Source organism: Castor canadensis, chromosome 5 (assembly GCF_047511655.1).
Source record: "Castor canadensis chromosome 5, mCasCan1.hap1v2, whole genome shotgun sequence".
NCBI lineage: Eukaryota > Metazoa > Chordata > Mammalia > Rodentia > Castoridae > Castor > Castor canadensis.
Window position 1 is genome coordinate 49,380,157 of NC_133390.1, and position 20,419 is coordinate 49,400,575.

At 44.3% G+C, this 20,419-nt stretch overlaps 2 protein-coding genes across 4 annotated transcripts in view; one reads left to right on the forward strand and one right to left on the reverse strand.

The window, feature by feature from the left end:
• LOC109682404 (cell cycle control protein 50C-like) overlaps positions 1–3,552 on the forward strand; it is a 33,740-nt gene extending 30,188 nt beyond the window's left edge. For both annotated transcript variants that reach the window (XM_020157606.2, XM_074072971.1), the window contains one exon: positions 3,109–3,552. In XM_020157606.2, coding sequence (XP_020013195.2) covers positions 3,109–3,296 — 188 coding nt within the window. In that variant the 3' untranslated portion in view covers positions 3,297–3,552. The remainder of the gene's footprint in view (positions 1–3,108) is intronic.
• LOC141423232 (uncharacterized) lies at positions 1,127–19,913 on the reverse strand. 2 transcript variants are annotated; one of them, XM_074072973.1, is made up of 3 exons: positions 13,924–19,913; positions 6,340–11,802; positions 1,127–3,263 (listed from the first exon to the last, which is right to left on the reverse strand). In XM_074072973.1, exon 2 carries the CDS (start codon positions 11,140–11,142, stop codon positions 10,132–10,134), a length of 1,011 nt encoding a protein of 336 aa, XP_073929074.1. In that variant the 5' UTR covers positions 11,143–11,802; positions 13,924–19,913; the 3' UTR covers positions 1,127–3,263; positions 6,340–10,131. The 2 variants fall into 2 exon arrangements, with proteins under 2 accessions (XP_073929074.1, XP_073929073.1); XM_074072972.1 differs by having other exon boundaries at positions 6,340–19,913.
• Positions 19,914–20,419: the final 506 nt, after the last annotated feature.

Below are 20,419 nucleotides of genomic sequence, written 5' to 3' on the forward strand. Positions count from 1 at the left end.
ATCTGATTGTCTGTTTGCCACAGACATGGCTGGAGGAGTCCTATACTTAGCCACCTTTGGAACCTCAGGGTGGGTCAGGAAGTTGCATCTCCAGCCTTCAGGTGTCACCAGGGAGTTGCCGCAGCCAGAGCACTCTCATAGCTTGAAGAGAAACTTTTCTTTCCACCAACTGTTTTTGGACCTCCTCCTAAGTGGGTCAGATCTGAAAGGGGAGAGAGCTTGAGGAAGGAGGTAGCCGAGAGTTGAGAAGAAAAAAGCCTTGGTGCAATGAGGTTTACCTCTGCCCATGTAGCATTGGCAGTCCAGTATAAGCACCCAGCCATCCCCTGATTTCTTGGGTTGCCTGCCTTAACAGCTGTAGAGGGCTCAGAGCTTTTTCCCCAGGTTCCTGAGGGAGAAAACCTTCCTAGCAAAAGACAGAGAGAGAGAGTCAGCCTGGGCGATCCACCGTAGCTAAGCCATGAGGGAGGGGGAGTGCTCCTGAAGGACAGACTCCATCAGCATACCAGATGATCACAGCCACTTCCTAGGCAGTCCCCTCCAGTTTGGCACAACCTATACTGACCTCAGGTGAAGAAGTGTCCTTTTGTGATTGCCAGATATGATACACAGATGACATGCAGGAATTTTCAGCTGTTGAGGGTTCTTGGGTCCACACTAAGACGGAAAGCAGAGGTGGACTCCAGCAGCAGAGGTGAGAAAGATTCTATTTGTAGAGAAGAGAAAACAAAGGCTGCATGGGGCCATGCAGCAGGACCTGGAAACGTGGTCTCATGGGTCAGGTTGAAAATTGGGTTTTTATAGCCTTTTTTCTTTTGTATTGCCTGAGGGCAGAGATGTCTGTCATGTCTCCTGGGAAGGAGAAGTGTCTCCTTAGCCAATCATCGCCTTTTGGGACCTCCTGCAGTCCATCCTTCAGTATCTTAGAGCAAGAGAGCACTGGGCTCAAGGGTCAGGTCCAGTTAATGCAGCCCACCACAGGACGTGCTATTTGAGCCATGCTTTAGAAATGCTGTATTCTTCCCTCAGCACCTTAGCAATGGGCACATGGGCCAAGTTATGAGACATAAGCTTTAATAAGAGATATGAATTCTTTAACTTAATTAAAAATACCAGTGTAACTTGATTTAAAAGCAAAAAGGATTTAATTTTAAAATGGAAACAAGCACTTATCTTAAAGGAGTCATATATTTAATATATTCTATACTAACTGAAAAAAATAATAATTTATACTAACTCTGGTCTTTAGAATTGATTTTAAAGTCCCTTTCTCATTCTTCTTGAGGCCAAGTCTTTCCCCAGCTGTACACAGCTCTGAAACAGGAGCCCAATCAGGCACCACTTAAGCATGTCAAGCCTGGTGTTCACAGGTCCTTCAGCATACCAGAGTGTTTTAACACAGAATTGTTCACCTCCTTACTCTCTTTACCTCCCAGAGAGACTGAATGAGAAATTCTTGGGAAAACATGAAGCCTGAACAACATCATGTGCTCTAGTTGTCTATTCCATGTATCATCTTTTCTGTCCTAGAATAGGACATCTGACTAGGAATCAGAAGTATCCCTCATAGATGTCCCTGCTGATGTGACACCATCTTTTCCTCTTTTTTTTTTTTGCCTCATTTTGTGGTCATTTGCCTCCAGCTAGTTCATTTAACAGGATCTCTAATTCTAGTTTATGAACATGAAATCAAATTGCCTCTCCTGTGGAGCATTGTAGGCACCGATCAAAGAGCAAATTGTAGCCTACATTTGGAGAGGAATTTCTCAATTTTCTCTCTCAAGAAAAATTTAAGTAGAGATTTAAAGTTTGACAATTGTCTCCGAGGTTGTACCCATCAGGTTGGATCCCATCAACTTTGTGATTGCCCTACCTGTATTCAAGAAACTGGAAAAAGAAATCATGCTCTGTTGTGTCTTCACCATACAATGTGATGAGATTGGATTGGAGGATGAGGAAGGGAGGTCATGTTCTAAACAGGAACTGTTTCTCCCCTCTGAGCATGCTCTCCTTCGTGACTTCACTCTCAAGTCTAGATGTTCCACACACAACTTCAATTCTGAGCTCCGGTCCTCCACTTGCACTACCTGTGTGTAGCCCTGGTATGAATATTACCCAACCAGTCTAGTGGCCTTGCTAACAAGCAAGAGGACTAAGTCTAGGCTGCAGACAATACCTGCAATTTTGGAAGAAAAAAAGATGTTCTGTGTGTGAGGTAAGGACCCTCCCCTTCCAATGGAACTGAAGGAGAACACAGGAGGGCAGATGGGGTGGGGTAGTGCTCAAGGACCTGGTGACAACAAGGAATTCTGATGTAAAAGAAAAGACAGAACTAGTTTCCAAACAAGTTTCTTTGTATCTTTAAATAGCATGTTGCCAAATGACTTGAGGCCTTTAAGAGCTCTGCTGGGAAATGCCTTGTCCTGTGCTGTTGCTATGAGAAGCCTTTGTTTGTTTATTAGTTTCCTTTACAAAAGGGACCAGATGTTTGAAAACCTCAGGCCACATGCATAATCAAGATGACATCATTAAAATGCTAACCTACTTCAAACACTTTCTCACCAGCAGCAGGGTTGCTGGCCTTTTTAACACACAAACAAATGCGCCATCTTTTGTTTTCTCACCAAAAATGCTTTACCATCTATTCTATTTTTGTTGTTATTGTTGCTGTTCTTAACTCCCCTAGAAGAATTTTTACTAAGGTAGGAATTCAAGCCTCCTGAATCTTTTCAGAAATTTAGCCCCTCCTGATTCATAAATAAAAATTTAGGTTTTCTATAAAACCTGTCTATATTCCTTTACCTTTCATGGGTTCATCAAAGGCAATTAAATATGTCTGTTTATTACTCAGCAGTCTGCAAGTCCTTCAGGTCTGTCTGTGTCTGAGTCTGTTGTAAATTGCAACTATATAGACAGAAGGCTTATTTTTACTTAATTTTATTCCAGCAAGTTAAAGAGTACTGCTTGATTAGGTTGAACCATATGAAAGTGAATATTCAATAATTTTTACCTATAAAAAAGCAACTGTATATGATTTAATCTAACATGCTTGGTGTAGCAGTGATAGAAATGAGAAGTGCTGACACAGATCCTTAACAGTCTTCTTAGATTTTCCAGTAACAAAGTTCCAGGGAGAGAAATCTGTTGTTCTTTCTACCATGACATGGAGTGGAGGTAGTGGCCTTTTCTTGGGGCTCGCTTACACAGTAACAGGAGCATTGACGTGGTTGGCCTCCTTTGCCATGATGGCAATTCACCTGATGCTGAAAAACAAGAAATCATCCTTCTCTCAGTAAAGTCAAGCTTTAAAAACAAAAGAAGAAAACAGAATTAGACAACTAAGTAACAGAGCCAAAGAGCTAAGTCTTGAAATGAGATATTTCGATAAGGAAGACTGGATTGACTGAATCAAATACAACTCCAGATGTATAAATAGAGAATTTTAGAGTTGAGGAAAAGGAGGAGGAGAAGGAAGAGGAAGAAGTGGCAAAATTGTATGTATTTTTAAAAAAGTCCTTGGAATGGGGCAATAAATCATCCTTGAGTACTAGACCAAGTCTTGGGTATTTATTTGAAGTTGTTGGGCCTGAGAGCAGGTGAACACTCTAAGAGACTGCGTCACCAAACAAAAGTAAGCAAGCCTGGAGTGCCCAAAATTAAGTTAATCCTATCAACCATCAAATCAGGCTCAAACTATTGGTGCTTGAAATCATTACAGACTTGCCAAGATCAGTTATTGAACTGAACATCAACATGACTTTTGAAAACTGATTTAACAATTTTTTTCCTTCCCATGGAGTCAAAACCAAGTTTTCTCTGCTAAGAATAGACCAGGCAAATGTTATAGCAGTGCCCAGACTACCCAAAATATAGCAATATACCAGAAAGAAAGGCCAAGTTTCCTTAAAATTACAGAAATGTCCAAGAGCAAAGCATTCAAAGTGACTGACTCTCCTGTGTTCAGCATGTTGAGGGCACAAAACAATTTTAGAACTTATATTGGGATGACATATCCTAGAACACAATGATGACATGGGTTTTTTGATACTTGAATTTGTTAGGACCCAGAATCCTATTCCCCCGAGAGACAGAGAGCCAGGCGTGAATGCAATCTACAAAGCAGAGTTTATTGGGCTGGCTAGCCAGGGTCGAGCTCCCACACGGACATGCAGGACCGGTTAGGAAAAACACGACCCTGAGCCTCTTTAGGGGAAATCTTATATAGACCGTGGTGGCGTGCATATTTTCGTTATCAACATTGGGCAAGCAGGCAGAGCACATCTTGCGCGTACCTCACATCTTGCACGTACTTCACATCTTGCATGTACCCCCCGCTCACATTCCCCACATTCTATATGCCCTAACTGAGCCCTGCCGCATTGCTTATCTTATCTACATGGGGTGTTTGGTACTGGTTTCTCCAACAAGGGGGTTGGGGCCCGCTGAGACCTCCTATTCCTTTCATTCCCCCCTTTTCTTTCGGCCTAAATTGAGGAATCATTCTCAAGGGGATGAAGAGTCTGATATTGTTGGCGGAGGACCAGAAGTTGGATAGTATTAATTCGACTTTTGACAAAGGTCATAAGTCGGTTTAGAATCCAGGGTCCTATGGTAACAAGTAATAGGATGATTATTATTGGCCCTGCCAATGCAGATAAAAGGGTAGCCAACCATGGGGACTGGTTAAACCAAGACTCGAACCAGCTTTCCCCGGCCTCTCTTTCTCGTTTTCTTTGTTCCAGGCTCTTTCGAAGTTTAGACATGGAGTCACGAACAACTCCGGTATGGTCAGCGTAAAAACAACATTCTTCCCCTAGAGCAACACATAGTCCCCCCTTTTGGAGGAACAACAAGTCCAGACCTCGTCGGTTTTGAAGTACTACCTCAGACAGGGAAGTGAGGGATTTTTCTAGGTGGCTAATGGAGGTTTCTATTCTCTCTATATCTTCGTCTATGGCTGCACGCAGCGAAGAAATCCCTTTCTGCTGGGTGGCCAAAGAAGCTATGCCGGTTCCTGCTCCCGCTAACCCTAGGCTGAGTAGGGTAGCAATAGTTACTGTGGAAATAGGTTCTCTCTTTTTCCTTTTTTCAACCATTTTTGTATTCCAGTATGAACATAGACTCTCTTCCGAATGATAGAGGATGCGGGGCAGCACAGTCACTATAACACAGAATTCTTTAGAGCTGTTAAACACCTTAGTTGATAGGCACGGGGTGAGTCCAGACCACGAGCATAGCCACCACCCATTGTCCCTTGGAATTACCCATTTAATAGCATTTTCCCAGGTAGAACTGGCGTTAATAACAGTACATAAGTCCCGTCTGTTCTTTGGCACTTTTCCTAAGCAGGTTCCTTGGCCGCTTACCTGCTGTATGGTCAGACCTCTCTTACGGTCTCCCCAGGAACATTGAGTAGGGTTTTCCTCAGATGAGGTATCGTGAGTGGTGTTTAGCCCTATTGCCTCATAGAATGGGGGCCTCACATCATAACATAACCAACAGGAGTTAGTCATGTTAGGGTTGGTGTGGTTTAACGTCAGGAAGGCAGCACCCACTAGCTCCCAGAGGGGGTCTTTAGATGCGGTCATGAGACTGGGCCTCACCAGGGGAGGGCTGGTTTCTGATGGTCTTGGAGTTGTAACATTAGCCCGGGCTATGGTTGAGGGAAGGTGATGAGCTGTGAAAGGTCGGGGAGGTGGCTTTACATAGGGTGGCCTAAGTACCTTATTAGGGCCTATTGTTAGAGTAGAGACTGGTTGTCGCACACGCCGCAAAGTAAAAAGGGCTCCTGGATGATTTGTTTTGTAGAGTCTGACTCCCCAGGATTTACCCAATTCCCAATTCGTTGCCTTTTTTCCTAAATCAGTGAAATTTATCATAATGGGATTACAATTGGGGGGAGTTGGGCATCCCTTATTTATAGGTCTAGGTTGGTGGTATGTAATGCCAGATTGAGAGACTCTACTTAATTGAATAAGGTCCCCCTGTTTGGGGGGTGGCCACCATATATCCCCTGAGCTCTCACAACCCCATGACTTACAATAATAGTCTGCGATTCCTCCACATTTTTTTCTGTGGTTGGGTTGGGGAGCGGGGCAGACATAGAAGTAACTTTGGCGCAAATCCCATTGTCCCAGTGAATTAAGGGCCAGTGAATAAGGCCCTTAAGTCAAAGTATAATTCTGGGAACCAGGTGCTGGGAGGGGTCACCTTGGAGGTCTGGTTAAGAATGTCTCCTGTGGATACATCTACAATCATCCAGGTCAGGTTAAAAGGTTGATGTGGATTTGTATGCCCCCAGCAAGTGGTGGACAGGGTTAGAAAAAGGAATAAAGTTACCGAGGTCCAGTATGAAGTTTGAGTTTGAAAAAATTTTCCTTGTGGTGGGACACCCTTCTTGTTGGCAGGAAGCCTTTCTTCATAGCTACCGGATCTGCCGGTCTGATGTGGGTGTAGTGGACCCAGGTGATAATCCCATTCTAGGAGGGCTGCGGAGCATCTGGAGTGTTCTCGTTTTTCGGAGCATCCCGTATCAGCCGGAGCTTGAGTGGGTTTGTTGGATGCTTCCGTGCAGACCAATTTTCCTGTTTTTTTCTCCAGAGGGTGAGCCCGTCTTACATGGGAATGGTGTACCCATGCTGCAATCCCGTCGACCTTGAGGGCGGTAGGGGTAGTAAACAGTACAACATAAGGTCCTTTCCATCTAGGCTCTAGGGTTTTGGACTGATGTCTTTTAACCCATACCATATCCCCCGGGACTATGCCATGCTCCGTGTTCGGGGTCCTCTCTGCAGTATGGTACGCTTGAATTAGGGGCCATATTTGTTGTTGTACTTTAGCTAAAGCCTGTAGAGTAACACGATAATTTGGGGCCAGATCACCTAGTCTCGGGCTTAAGGTCCTCTGAATGATGGGGGGTGGAGCCCCATACAGGATCTCAAAGGGAGTTAGCCAGTGGACATATGGAAAGTTCCGGACCCGGAAGATGGCCAAGGGAAGGAGCGTCACCCAATCACCGCCAGTCTCCAGGGCCAATTTGGCTAAGGTCTCCTTTAGTGTCCTATTCATCCTTTCTACTTGCCCTGAGCTCTGGGGGTTATATTCGCAATGTAGCTTCCAGTTGGCCCCCATAGTCTGGGCTAGTCCCTGCAGGACTTTACTAACAAAAGCCGGACTGTTATCTGACCCAATTGCCTCGGGCACCCCATATCTGGGTATGATTTCCTCTAGCAAAGCCTTTGCCACTACCTGACTCGTCTCCTTCTTTGTAGGAAAAGCCTCCACCCAGCCTGAAAAGGTATCTATGAATACCAGCAAATATTTGTACCCAAACTTTCCTGGTTTTACCTCAGAAAAATCCACTTCCCAACTTCTTCCCGGAGCCCTCCCCCGTTCCCGAGTACCTGTATGGTGCCCCTCCCTTCGTCCTGGTTTCATGATTGTGCAGCTGGCACAATCTTCCACAATTTGGCGGACTGCTATGGTCTGGTTCGGAAATCGGAGCTGCGCAGATGTCAACAAGTCTAGTAATTTTCTCCGCCCCAAGTGGGTGGACTTATGTAAGTTAGCCAACAGGAATCGTCCGAGTTTTTCAGGCAGAATTAACTTGCCTTCCAAGTCGCTTTTCCATCCGTCTTCCCCTTCTCTAAAGGGGGAGTGGGCTCTCATCCAAGTGAAATCCTCTGTGGAGTATTCTGGTCGGGGGGGTAGCGGAGGGAGCTCTGGGACCGGCACGTCTATCGCCGCAACCGTGGAAGGTTGCCCTGTCTCCATGGGAGGACTCACCATTGCTACTCTCTTTGCTTCTTGATCTGCTCTGTTGTTACCGACAGCTTCCGGCGTCTTGGCAGACTGGTGGCCTGGGACATACATCACTGCCACTGCCTTCGGTTTTTCCACTGCCATTAATAGACGCTGGACTTCGGCTAGGTTCTTTAGATGTTTTCCTTCTGCTGTGCGGAATCCTCTTTCGCGATAGATGGCCCCGTGGACATGGATGGTACCGAAAGCATAGCGGCTATCGGTGTAGATATTGACTCGCTTTCCTTTTGCCCTCTCCAGGGCCTCTGCCAAGGCAATTAATTCTGCTTTTTGGGCTGATGTTCCGGGTGGGAGGGCGCTGCTCCATACCGTATTTCCTTCTTGGTCGACTACAGCTGCCCCTGCCCTTCGGGCTCCATCTTGGAAAAAACTGCTTCCATCCGTGTACCAGTTTAATTTGCAGCCGGACAGGGGGGTATCCTTTAGGTCAGCCCGTACCTGTGTAACTTCGGAGAGGAATTCTTTGCAGTTATGGACAGGTGTCTGCAGTTCCGGGTTAGGCAACAAGGTGGCAGGGTTCAGGATTACGAGATCTGTGAATGTGATCCGAGGGGAATCCAACAAGAGCCCCTGGTAGTGGGTGAGCCTGGCATTCATCATCCATTTCCCAGGGGGTTGTTTAAGGATTCCCTCCACCGGGTGAGGGGCCGTTACCCAGAGGGCCTGTCCAAAGGTTAGTTTATCGGCTTCTCTCACCAGCACGGCAATGGCCGCTATGATGCGGAGGCAGGGGGGCCATCCTGCCGCTACTGCGTCTAATTTCTTGGAAAAGTATGCCACTGGTCTCTTCCAGGGACCTAGCTGTTGGGTCAAGACTCCTTTGGCTACCCCCTTTTTCTCATCTACAAACAGAGTAAATGGTCTTGTAGGATCTGGCAAGGCTAAGGCAGGGGCCTGCAAAAGAGCGTCTTTTAGCTGATCAAAGGCCTGTTGTTCTCTCTCTCCCCAACTCCAATCTGGAGCTTCTTTGGTGGCCTCATATAGGGGTCTGGCTATTTCCGCAAATCCTGGAATCCAGAGTCTACAGAACCCCGCGGAGCCCAGGAATTCTCTCACCCCCCTAGTGGATGTCGGGGATGGGATAGCCAGAATAGTCTGTTTCATGGCATCAGTCAGCCATCTTGCCCCATCTGCAATCCGATAACCCAAATACGTCACTGACCTTTTACAGATGTGAGTTTTCTTGGCACTTGCCCGATACCCCAGCTCACCTAATTCCGTTAGCAGGTGTTCAGTAGCCTTGATGCACTCCTCTCGGGTTTCTGCCGCTAACAGTAAGTCATCAACATACTGTAATAGAGTGACTCGTGGGTGGCTCCGACGAAAAGGTTCCAGGTCCTGGCTCAGGGCCTCATTAAACAGGGTGGGAGAGTTTTTAAATCCTTGCGGCAGTCTGGTCCAAGTGAGCTGTCCGGATTGGCCCCCATCTTCTTGCCATTCGAAAGCAAATAGCGGCTGACTAATTTCTGACAATGGAATGCTGAAGAAAGCATCTTTCAAATCAAGGGTTGTATACCATACTTGCGAGGGGGGTAGGTGGCTGAGCAAGGTATAGGGATTCGGAACGGTGGGATGAATGTCCTCCGTCCGCTCGTTTACCTTTCGTAGGTCTTGCACAGGCCTATAGTCCCCGCTTCCCGGCTTTCAGACGGGGAGCAGAGGAGTATTCCAGGCAGACTGACAAGGCCGCAGTACTCCTTCCTTTATTAGCCTGTGGATATGAGGGGCTATGCCTCTTCGGGCCTCCTCAGGCATAGGATACTGTTTCACCCGAATGGGAAGAGCGGAAACCTTCAATTGTATAACTACGGGCGGGAGGTGTTTGGCGAGACCGGTTCCCGCAGTCTCTGCCCAGGCCGTGGGAAATCTTTTTACCCAATGAGTCATGTCCCCTCCTGGTTCCTGTTGACTCTCAAACAGACGATGCTCGTCAGCCAATGATAGGGACAAGACATGAATCGGGCTCCCTTCTCGATCAGTCACAATTATTCCATCTGGTTCAAAATGGATATGGGCCCCTATTTTGGTGAGTAGGTCCCGTCCGAGCAGGGGAGTGGGGCTCTCAGGGACAACCAGGAAGGAGTGTGTGACCTGGTGTTTTCCTAAGTTCACCTTTCTTTTGGTAGTCCATGTACATAACTGCGTACCGGTGGCCCCCTGAACAACACTTGTTCGTGCCTTGTTCAAAGGTCCATGTGCCTTGTTTAAAACCGAATACTGGGCGCCGGTATCCACCATGAACCCCATCGGCTTCCCCTCCACATGTATTGTTACCCAGGACTCGGGGAGGGGGTCCGAGGCCCGTCTCCTTCAGTCCTCTTCTCCGGCTAGGAGGACTCTGGCCTGCTCTACTGCTCGTTCCCTTTCCCTGTTTTCCCCCGGTCTCCTTCCAAACTCTCTTCTTCCCTTTAACTTAGGACATTCTCTCTTCCAATGCCCAGTTTCCTTACAGTAAAAATAGTGTTCCTTATCCGGGGTCCTGGCGTGGCCCCCTTCCCTGGGTTGGTCCCGGACACCCGCTAGGAAAATACGGGCCATTTCTCTCTGTTGCTTTCGGTTTTCCTTAGCCTGGAACTCCCAGTCCTCCTTTCTCAATTTCTCCTGGGCCTCCCTGTCTTCCTTTCTCCGTCTTTCCTCCCTTTCTTCTGGAGTTTCCCTAGCGGTAAAGACCTTTTCCGCTACCTGTAGCATTTCCCTTATAGTCATCTCCCCTAAGTTTTCCTGTTTATTGAGTTTTCTCCTAATGTCTGGAGCTGCCTGATTAATGAATGAGAGTACCACAGCAGACCGGTGGAGGTCCGCCTCAGGGTCAATAGGGGTGTACTGACGGTATGCCTCATAGAGGCGCTCTAAGAAACCAGCCGGGCTTTCGTTTTCCCTTTGAACGACTGCTTTCACTTTTGCAAAATTGGTGGGCCTTCTAGCGGCCGCTCGGAGACCGGCCATAAGAGTCTGGCGGTAGATCCGAAGACGCTCCCTACCTTCTGCGGTCCCGAAATCCCAATCAGGGCGGCGTAGGGGAAAAGCCTCGTCTATGGCCGGTTGGAGAGTTGTGGGTCTCCCATTATCCCCCAAGACGTTCTTCCTTGCTTCGTTGAGGATGCACTCTCGTTCCTCCGTCGTAAAAAGAGTATTGAGCAGCTGATGACAGTCATCCCAAGTGGGACGGTGTGTATGCATGATGGACTCCAAGAGATCTATGAGACACTTGGGGTCTTCAGAAAAGGGCGGGTTCTGCGTCCTCCAGTTATATAGATCACTGGAGGAGAAGGGCCAGTACTGAAACTGTTGCCCTCCTCCCGGTCCCCCTTGGCCCACCATCCGGACTGGAAGTGTAGGGACAGTTTCCTCCCCCTGTGTTGATGAGGAGGGCCCGTCTTCCCCTTCCCTTTCCCGGATCCCTCGGGGGCGGGAAGTCTTCGACCCATTCCTCCTCCTGCTGCCAGTCCTGTTGAGGAGGATGAGGAAATTTCCTCCTCCGGGGCACTGGCTTGGCTAGGGGGAGTCATATATGGAGGCGGCCGATCTTCCTCTGCCCCTGCGAGGGATGGGTAAAGGGGGGAACTCTCTGGTAAGACCGGAGATGGTGAAGGAGATGCCCTAATTTGAGGACCGGTCAAGGTGGGAAGAGGAAGTTTTTCCTCCTCCTTTATGACCAAGGCGGGTGTGACTGGGGTTTTAGCCCCAAGGGCCGAACTGGAGGGGTGGGTCAGAAAAACTGTTAACCAAGGGGGAGGGTTCCTCACCAGATCCTCCCAAACCAAAATGTAAGGAACTTGGTCTGGATGGCCTCGATTGTCTGGCTGAAAAATGACTGCTTTAACCTTAGTGATCATGTCTAGGGAGAGGGAACCTTGAATGGGCCACCAGACTCCAAAGGTGGGCCACTCTGTAGAACAAAAGGTGTCAAACTTACCTTTCTTGATGACCAGACCCGCATTTAAGGCCCTTTCTTTAACTTCTGAAAAGGGTTGTTTGTCCCTGTCCCATTGTGGAAGGAGAATCAAACACCAAGAGAGAGAGAACAAAAAGGGTGAAGACAACAATAATTCCACACACACAAAACACTCTCCAGCACTCGCTCGGACCGGTCCTTCTCTCACACTGGTGCGCACCCCATTCAACCTCCTCACCGTCCAACTGGGATATCAGGCCGAAAGGCGTCCACTTGACGGGTGGTCAGTCGACTAGTTCAATTAGTTCTTCACCTGGCGCCAGGGTTCCTAAAATGCTCGAGCCCAAATGAGAGGAAAGCCTCTCCCAATAGGACCCTGTGGTCCTCTTTGCGAGATTCCCAGAATGAATCTCCCTGGGGATTGGCCGAATCCCCGCCACGGCCCAAATGGAACACTCAAGTTCCTCCAAATGAGGGTCTGGGATCCTCTCCCAATGCCTAGGACTTGAGATCGCCCCTGCTTTCTCGCAGGCAGGTTCTGTCTCTCGAGAAAATAAAATCTCGGTGGAACCTCCAAATGTTAGGACCCGGAATCCTATTCCCCGGAGAGACAGAGAGCCAGGCGTGAATGCAATCTACAAAGCAGAGTTTATTGGGCTGGCTAGCCAGGTCGAGCTCCCACACGGACACGCAGGACCGGTTAGGAAAAACACGACCCTGAGCCTCTTTAGGGGAAATCTTATATAGACCGCAGTGGCGTGCATATTTTCATTATCAACATTGGGCAAGCAGGCAGAGCACATCTTGCGCGTACCTCACATCTTGCACGTACTTCACATCTTGCATGTATCCCCCGCTCACATTCCCCACATTCTATATGCCCTAACTGAGCCCTGCCGCATTGCTTATCTTATCTACATGGGGTGTTTGGTACTGGTTTCTCCAACAAGGGGGTTGGGGCCCGCTGAGACCTCCTATTCCTTTCAGAATTATAATGTCATTTACAGGAGACTGGATGGAATGCTTGGTAAAGCTTCCAAGGCACAAATCACCACAGATTTGTGTACCTAGATGATCACAATTTTATACCGGGTTTTTGTTTGGATTTTGTTTTAGTAGTATTGGGGACTGAACCCAGCAGTTCATGCATACCAAGCAAGTACTTGACCACTGAGCTTCATCCCCAGCCCCAACCATAGTATTATACTTTTTAAAACATTCTTACATTAACTTTTTGCAGTGGAAGAAGCTTTTTGATGTTTCTAGTTACCATTATTAAAGAAAAATACATTTCCCACACATTTGACTCATTAGGAGCCTAGAGAACATTTCTTTACCGTGATTTTCATGTTCAGTAAATAATACATTGCTTTTTTATTTTAAAAAATGGTTTCAACTACCAACTCTGAGATCTTGGACTCCTTCTTCCACCCTACCTCCCATGTGTTAACCACTACCTTTGGTAGCCACATATGGCAAACTGAATAATACCCCACTACCACCAAAGACATCCATATTCTAATCCCTGGCAAGCCATTTTATATGTCAAATGAGACTTTTCATATGCGATTAAATTAAATATATTAATGTGAGGACATTATCCTAGGTTATCAGAGTGGGCCCTGTATAATCATAAGGGTCCCTATAAGAGGGAAATAGAGATCAGAGAGATAATAAATATAATAACAGAAGCAGCAAGTAGGAGTGAGGTGAGGAAGGAGCCATGATCCAACCTTCTAGAAGCTGAAAAACTGAGAAACTATTCTCCCCTAAAGCCTTCAGAAGCTCTGCTGACACCTTGACATAAAAGAATAAATTTGTATTGTTTTAACCACAGAATATGTGGTAATTTGTTACATGGCAATAGAAAATAAATATACCAGAAGTTGGCAATACTCTAACCATCTGAACAATTGTTTCTGGGGCTCAGGTGAACTCTCCAGGGCAGAGCACTGGGAAATGCCAGAGCTCATGAATGAACCAGGCTTGCTGACTTAAGATCCTGAGCTCTGGGCGCTTTAGTCTACACTCTTCAGTTATAGTGCTCATGTGCTGATTAGGAAAGACATGAACACTTTGTTATATCTCAACCTCATTTGTCCACAGCCAGATGTGTCAGGATGTGTGTATGTGTAGGTGTGTTTGAGACAGGGTCTCTATGTAGCTCTGGCCAGTCTTGAACCCCTGGTCTCAAACTATCCTCCTACCTCAGCCTCCTGAATGCTGGATGTGCACCACCACACCTGGCTTATCCTTGTGTTTTTATGAACTGGTTGGTGAAATCTTGAAAAACTGGGTGCTACTCCACTCTGTCTCTTCTGACATTGATACTAGAGAAAGGAGAAGAAAAAGTAAGCATGAAATCAAGAGATTAAGAGAAACAAAAATCAATGAGTGTGTGGGTATTTAAATCCAAGTGAGTATATGATAGTTTAGAAACTCAGGGTTTTAAGGTGCTTTTATTTGGGTGTGTAATTTAAATGTATGGGCAGAGACAGTAGGTATAAAATTGGGTAGAATGAAATTATGGGTAAATAATGAGGCAGAGTTGACCTTTATTTGAAATTTACTTATTAAATCCCTACCTTGTATAACAAGTTCATCTTAGGTGGATCTTTGTATCCCTCCACACTGCTTGTACTCACCCATGCATGATCCCATGTTCTTCTACCTAGGTTTCATTCTGCTTCCCATATGCCGATCTGGCCTTCCCAGCAGAAAAAAAGGAATGCTCTCCCATGACAGCACCCGGCTTTCAATTGCCTCTGTATAATCCAGGAACACCTAACAACACCCACTGACTTGGACAAAACATCACTAAAGCTTTCCTAATGAAGGCTGGTTTTTCATCTGTGTTTGATGGTACAGGATTTATTAACAAAATATTAATAAGAGAAACCAGCTTCAGGCAGCTGATGGTGGTTTTGCTTTGCAGTGTGTCCAACAGAATCCCATAGCACCACGACCTATGGTTGTCAACATTTTTGTCTCTGGGTGTTCATAACTAGACTGTAGAATAGATTTCTGCTGGCTTCTCCACTGGAAGAGACTTAGGGAAGCCCATTCCCTCTCCTTAGAACCAAGGGAATCACTAAGGGGCTCAGCCCTGGGTCCCCTGTCACCAGGACTGGTTCACAATTCCACTGCTAGCTGAGCTTCGGTTTAGCAAATAGAAATAGACATTATACATGTCTATAATCCCAGTACTTGGGAGGCTAAGGTAGGAGGATTGCCAAATCAAAGCCAGCCTAGGCTATGTAGTAAGACCCATAGTAACTCAATTTAAAAGAAAGAAAGAAAAAGTTTTAAAAATTAAAGAAAAATTTCTCTGAAGTCTTTATTGCTATTAACCAAGTTCCTAAACGCTTCCATTTTCTTTCTACCTAGTTAATGTCAGTACTTCTCTGACACTTAATACTAAATAAATTTTAAGGTAAGTCATGCCCCCCTCTTTTAATGTTATCCCTTCTCCTTTAAAATGTTTATCTGGTAAAATGATTACAAGATAATGAGGTAAAATTATGAGATTTAGATCACGATGACTGAAAGAACAGCAAGAGCTTGTATGGGGGAGGGGGTGTCCTTGCAAAAGGCTGGGCTTATACAGTATCCCCATTCTAATCCTGTGGCAGCCACAAAATGGTTCAGAGCTACTATGACAAATATAGGAACTCTTCAAAGTCTGGGGGTTGAAATATTGTCTCACAATGAATCTTCCTTCTTGGATGAGTGTGGAGCCTATATCCTCCTTTCAGAGGCAGGATCCAGTTTTCTTATTCATTTTCACCACAGTTGGAATGGAAAAACTGAAGTCATCACTGATGGCAAGAAACATCTTGTGGTGCTTGTAGCCAGCAGTCAGTACAGACAGCCACAGGCAGGGGTACCTTTTGCTCGTTTTCTCTACAGAAAGAGCTTCACTCCACTAAAACATGATTTTCAGTGCAGACAAACATTATTAAAAAAAAAATAGCATACTCTTTGGGTTTTTTCTGTTTTATTATAAAAGGATTTCTCAGTTTCTTGTTCATAGTTCACACTATGAACTTAGCCATTAAAATGTATTCCTATAAGGTCAGGGACTTTGTTGAGAAGTTGAGGAAATTCCAAATGGTCTGTGGAAACCAGAGCTACAGAACTCCAACAAGTGGGTTGGGTTGGAAGAGACAGTCCCATCTTCACATTGAGAGGGTAAGCAATACTATTGAGTTTCCATCTTCTAATGCTGAAAAATGAGGAAGGAAAACTGAAGGGAAGAAAGGAAGAAATGAGACAAGGAAAGCTTATGAGTGAGCCTTTTATATGCCCTGTGCAGTAAGAGTACCTTATCCACATTACTGCATTTAATCCTCACGCCAATGGGGGAAAGGCAGAGTTGTGCCCCTTCCAGGAGTCACTTCCCTCATCTTTCATCCCTCCTGTCAAAGCCCACTTCACATGATAAATTTTAAAATGCTACAAAGTTTACCTTCATGTTGGTGAACGATTAAGGAACCCAGTTCTGAGGGTCAAAAGTTTTTATATTGAGGATAGGGAAGTAGAGGATGGAAAGAGCTGGTTTACTGTAGAAATATTGTCAAACTAGAAAGCAAGTGACACTCAGAGAAGTGGAAAACTCAGATTTTATTTTACGCCGGCAGTCCCAGAAGAGCTCACACTCAAAATTCTGGACCCCAAACAAAGAAGTCACAGGATACTTAAAGGGCAGTTCAGGGCATCCTGTTAGAAGGAATGTGTTAGGGTTAATAAGTGAGCCAGTGCTAGGTTAGAGACCTGGGTTGTTTAGATAAGAGCAGCAGGGGAGATCTGCTTTGGAAAGTTTATTTACAGAAGGAGACAAAGGAAGGTGGTAATGGGCAATTATCTCTACATAGTGCCCTTTGTCATGACCTAACTAGCAATTTCTCATGTCCTGCAGCCTTGCCTGAAACAATCTTCTTGTTCAGATTCTTCATGACATTGTTAAAACTGATTCAGCCCTAGAACCCCTACCTCTAGAGATTTTGGGAGGGCAGTACTGGGTTGGAACTCAGGGCCTTGTAGTTGCTAGGCAGGCATTCTATACCACTTGAGTCACATCCCTATCCCTTTTTTGCTCTAGTTATTTTTTTGGATAGTGTCTGGAGAATTTGGCCAGCACTGGCCTTCGACCATAATCCTCAGACCTATAGCTTCCTACTCAGCTAGTATTACTGATGTGAGCCACTGCTTTCAGCCCATTTGTTGAAATGGAGTCTTACTAATTTTTGCCTAGCCTGACCTTGAACCTCAATCCTTCTGATCTCTACCTCTCCAGTAGCTAGAATTACAGGTGTGTACCACCACACCCAGCCCCCACAGATCTTTTTATGTGAAGTAATAAATCCCCTTATTACTTCTGTCACTTTTAGCTGGGTATTCTGTTATTTGCAGCCAAAGCATTCTACTAGATACATTATGAGTGTTTAATTTAGTCTACTAGATGTGTTTTATTCAATATACCAGAAAATTAATTCATTGACTGCAGTAGAAAGAAAACATAGTTGTTTTATAATCTGTCTGAAATCTTATTTTGTGCAATCCTTTAGTTTCTGGCTGACCTTTCTTCCTCACTGTCCTTCATGTGTAGATGATAATTCATGGCAGTCTATGAAATGATAATAGATAGTAAACCTTACTTCCTGTTTTCCTGTCTAGCCCAGGCCCTAAAGATTTGATCATAAACCCCAAACACTAGCTTTGTAATTTGGTCAACCCATTTCTCAGTAAAAGATATAGACTAAAAGAAAAAGTTCAGAGGCTGGTACTCTGAGCCTTTATAACAAAGGAATCTATGATTATGGTCCCCTACCATAATAATGGTACCAGGCTCACAGTTTAGGACAATTCTACAGAACAAGAAGGATGTTGCTCAAAATAGTTCATAGCAAAGTCATCATTCACACTTAAGCTTCTAGTCACAAACATAACAGATTGCACACTGTATGAAATTCTGGAAAAGGCAAAACTAGAGTGGTGAATAAATAGCATTAGTGGTTGCCAGAGATTTCAGGTAGATGGAGGGTGTGACAATAAAGAAACAGTATGCAGTAGTTTGTTTTGTTTTGTTTTGTAGTGGTGGAATTGTCCCATATCCTTATTGTAGTGGTAGTTACATTAATCTGTGCATGTGTTTACTCATTCAACCAAAAATTAGTCAATTTTATTATGTTTAAAAATGAAAAATAAATATATTCCATTAAAAATTGCTTTAATTAGTCCAAACTGATTTGTCTTCCCTACAATTACTAGCAAGAAAGAAGGGAATGCTATAGGTAGCTTAAGAAAACAGTAGTCAGGTGGGGAAGGGAAAATATCTAGTTCTGACTGCTATAATTGTCAATAAGTGTTTGGCTTCACCAAGAGGTATGGAAGAGAACACAGCTTCAGAAACAAAACTGCAGTTTCTGAACTGCTGAGGCCTCTCCAAATATCTTTTTGTCCTATGAATCAGAGTCATTTTCCTCATTACATCTCTAACTTTTTTTGTTGTTTTTTGGTGATGCTTGGGTATGAAACTTAGCACTCTACTGCTTGAGCCATACCTCCAGTCCATTTTGCTCTGATTATTTTGGAGATGGGATCTTGAGAACTGTTCACCCAGGCTGGCCTTGAACCACAATCCCCCTGATCTTAGCCTCCCAGGTAGGTAGGTTTACAGGCATGAGCCATGGGCACCTGGCTTCCCTAGTTAGAAAATCCATAATCATTTCAATTGATGCAGGGGAAAAAAAAAAAGTTTTGGACAAGATTCAGCCTGTCATGACAAAAGCACACAAAAAGCTAGAAACAGAAGGAAACTACCTCCACATAATAATAAAAGCCATACATGAAAAATCCATAGCTAATATCACATTCAGCTATGAAAGACTGAGAGTGTTTTTAAAAGATCAGGAATGAGACAAGAATGCCTGTTTTCACCACTTTTATTTAAATACTTCTAGTACTAGAAGTCATAATCAGAGCAATTATGCAAGAAAAAGAAATAAAAGACATCCAAATTGTAAAAGAAGTAAAATCATCCACAGATGACAGATCTTATATGTAGAAATGTCTAAAGATTTCACCAAAAAACAGAACTAATAAATTCAGCAAAATTGTAGGATACAAAATAAATGCACAAAAATCAACTGTGATTCTACATGCTAAGAATAAACAATCCAAAAATGAAATTAAGAAAATAGTTCAATTTGTTGCTGGGTGCCAGTGGCTCAAACCTGTAATCCTAGCTACTTGGGAAGCAGATTGGGAAAATCTCGGTTCCAGGCCAGCTGGACAAATAGTTCAGGAGAATCCATCTCCAAAATAACCAGCGCAAAATGGAGTGGAGGTATGGTTCAAGTGGTAGAGTGCCTGAGTTCAAGTCCCAATCTCACCAAAAATAAAAAGTAAAAAAGAAAATAACTCAATTTGTAATAGTGAAAAATGAGAATATATTTAAACATGAAATAATTTTGCACTGAAAACTATGAAACATTACTGAAAGAAATTAAAGGCATCAATAAATGGAAATATATTCCATGTTTATGAATAAAAAGGCTTAATATTATTAAAATGTCAATATCCAAAGTGATCAATCAATGCAATCTCCATCAGCATTGCAATGGCATTTAAAAAGAAATAGAAAAATTCAGATCTGGGGGTGTGGCTCAAGTGGCAAGCCTAAGGCTCAAAAAATCTAGAAAACAGAAGAGTTGGAGGTCTCACATAGCTGATTTCAAAACATACTACATGGACTAGAGGTAAGAGCACCTGCCTAGCAAGCATGAGGTCCTGAGTTCAAACTCCAATGCTGAGAGAGAGAAATAGGGAGAGAGGAAGGAAGGAAGGAAGGAGGAAATTATAGCAATTAAAACAGTGTGACACTGCATGAAGACAGACATATAGACACTGAATAGAATAACAACCCATAAAATAAATTCTCACATATATGATCTATCTGCAACAAAGGCCAAGACTATTCAATGAGGAAAGAACAGTTCTTTCAACAAGTGATGTTGGAAAAACTGGACCTCCATATGCCGAAAAAAGTCCCAGCCCTGCCATTTACAAACCATGTTACCTTGAACACGTTTCTCACTAAATCACAGTTTCAAAAGAAAACAATAGTACCTGTTTCACAAGATTGCTGGAAAAGTGATCATTTAATGTCAGAATAAATGACATCTAAGAAGGGCCAAATACTGGGCTGGGATGTAGCTCGGTGGTACAGCGCTTGCCTAGCATGCGTGAGGCCCTGGGTTCGATCCCAGCACCAAAAAAAAGAAAAGACAAAAAAAAAAAACCTCTCCCCAAGAAGGGCCAAATACTAGCAATTATTATCACCCAAATAATTCCCTGTAACCTTTTGTAAACAATGTTGATTATAAATTGCAGTAAAGCTAGCCATTGCACATCCCATCAGCAAGTATCTTTTTGGTTGCCCTCAAACTCTACATTCATCCTGGAACATCAATATAAAATTCTATTTTCTTTAGGTAAAATCACATTACAAAAGCAGAATTATTATTACAACAAAGAATTAATTTGGCCTCATTTGATAGTCCCAAATTTTTCTTAGGCTTTTTCAAAACTAAGTTGCCCAGTCTTCATAATAAAAGCAGTCATCATAGTGACACTTCAACTGACTCTTGCATGTGAAAAGGAGACATTTAAAAAATAGAAAATAGCTACAAACAACAAACC

Excerpts from the sequence above, each read along its gene's own strand:
- LOC141423232 (XM_074072973.1), bottom strand. The coding sequence starts at position 11,142 with ATGGTGGGCCAAGGGGGACCGGGAGGAGGGCAACAGTTTCAGTACTGG.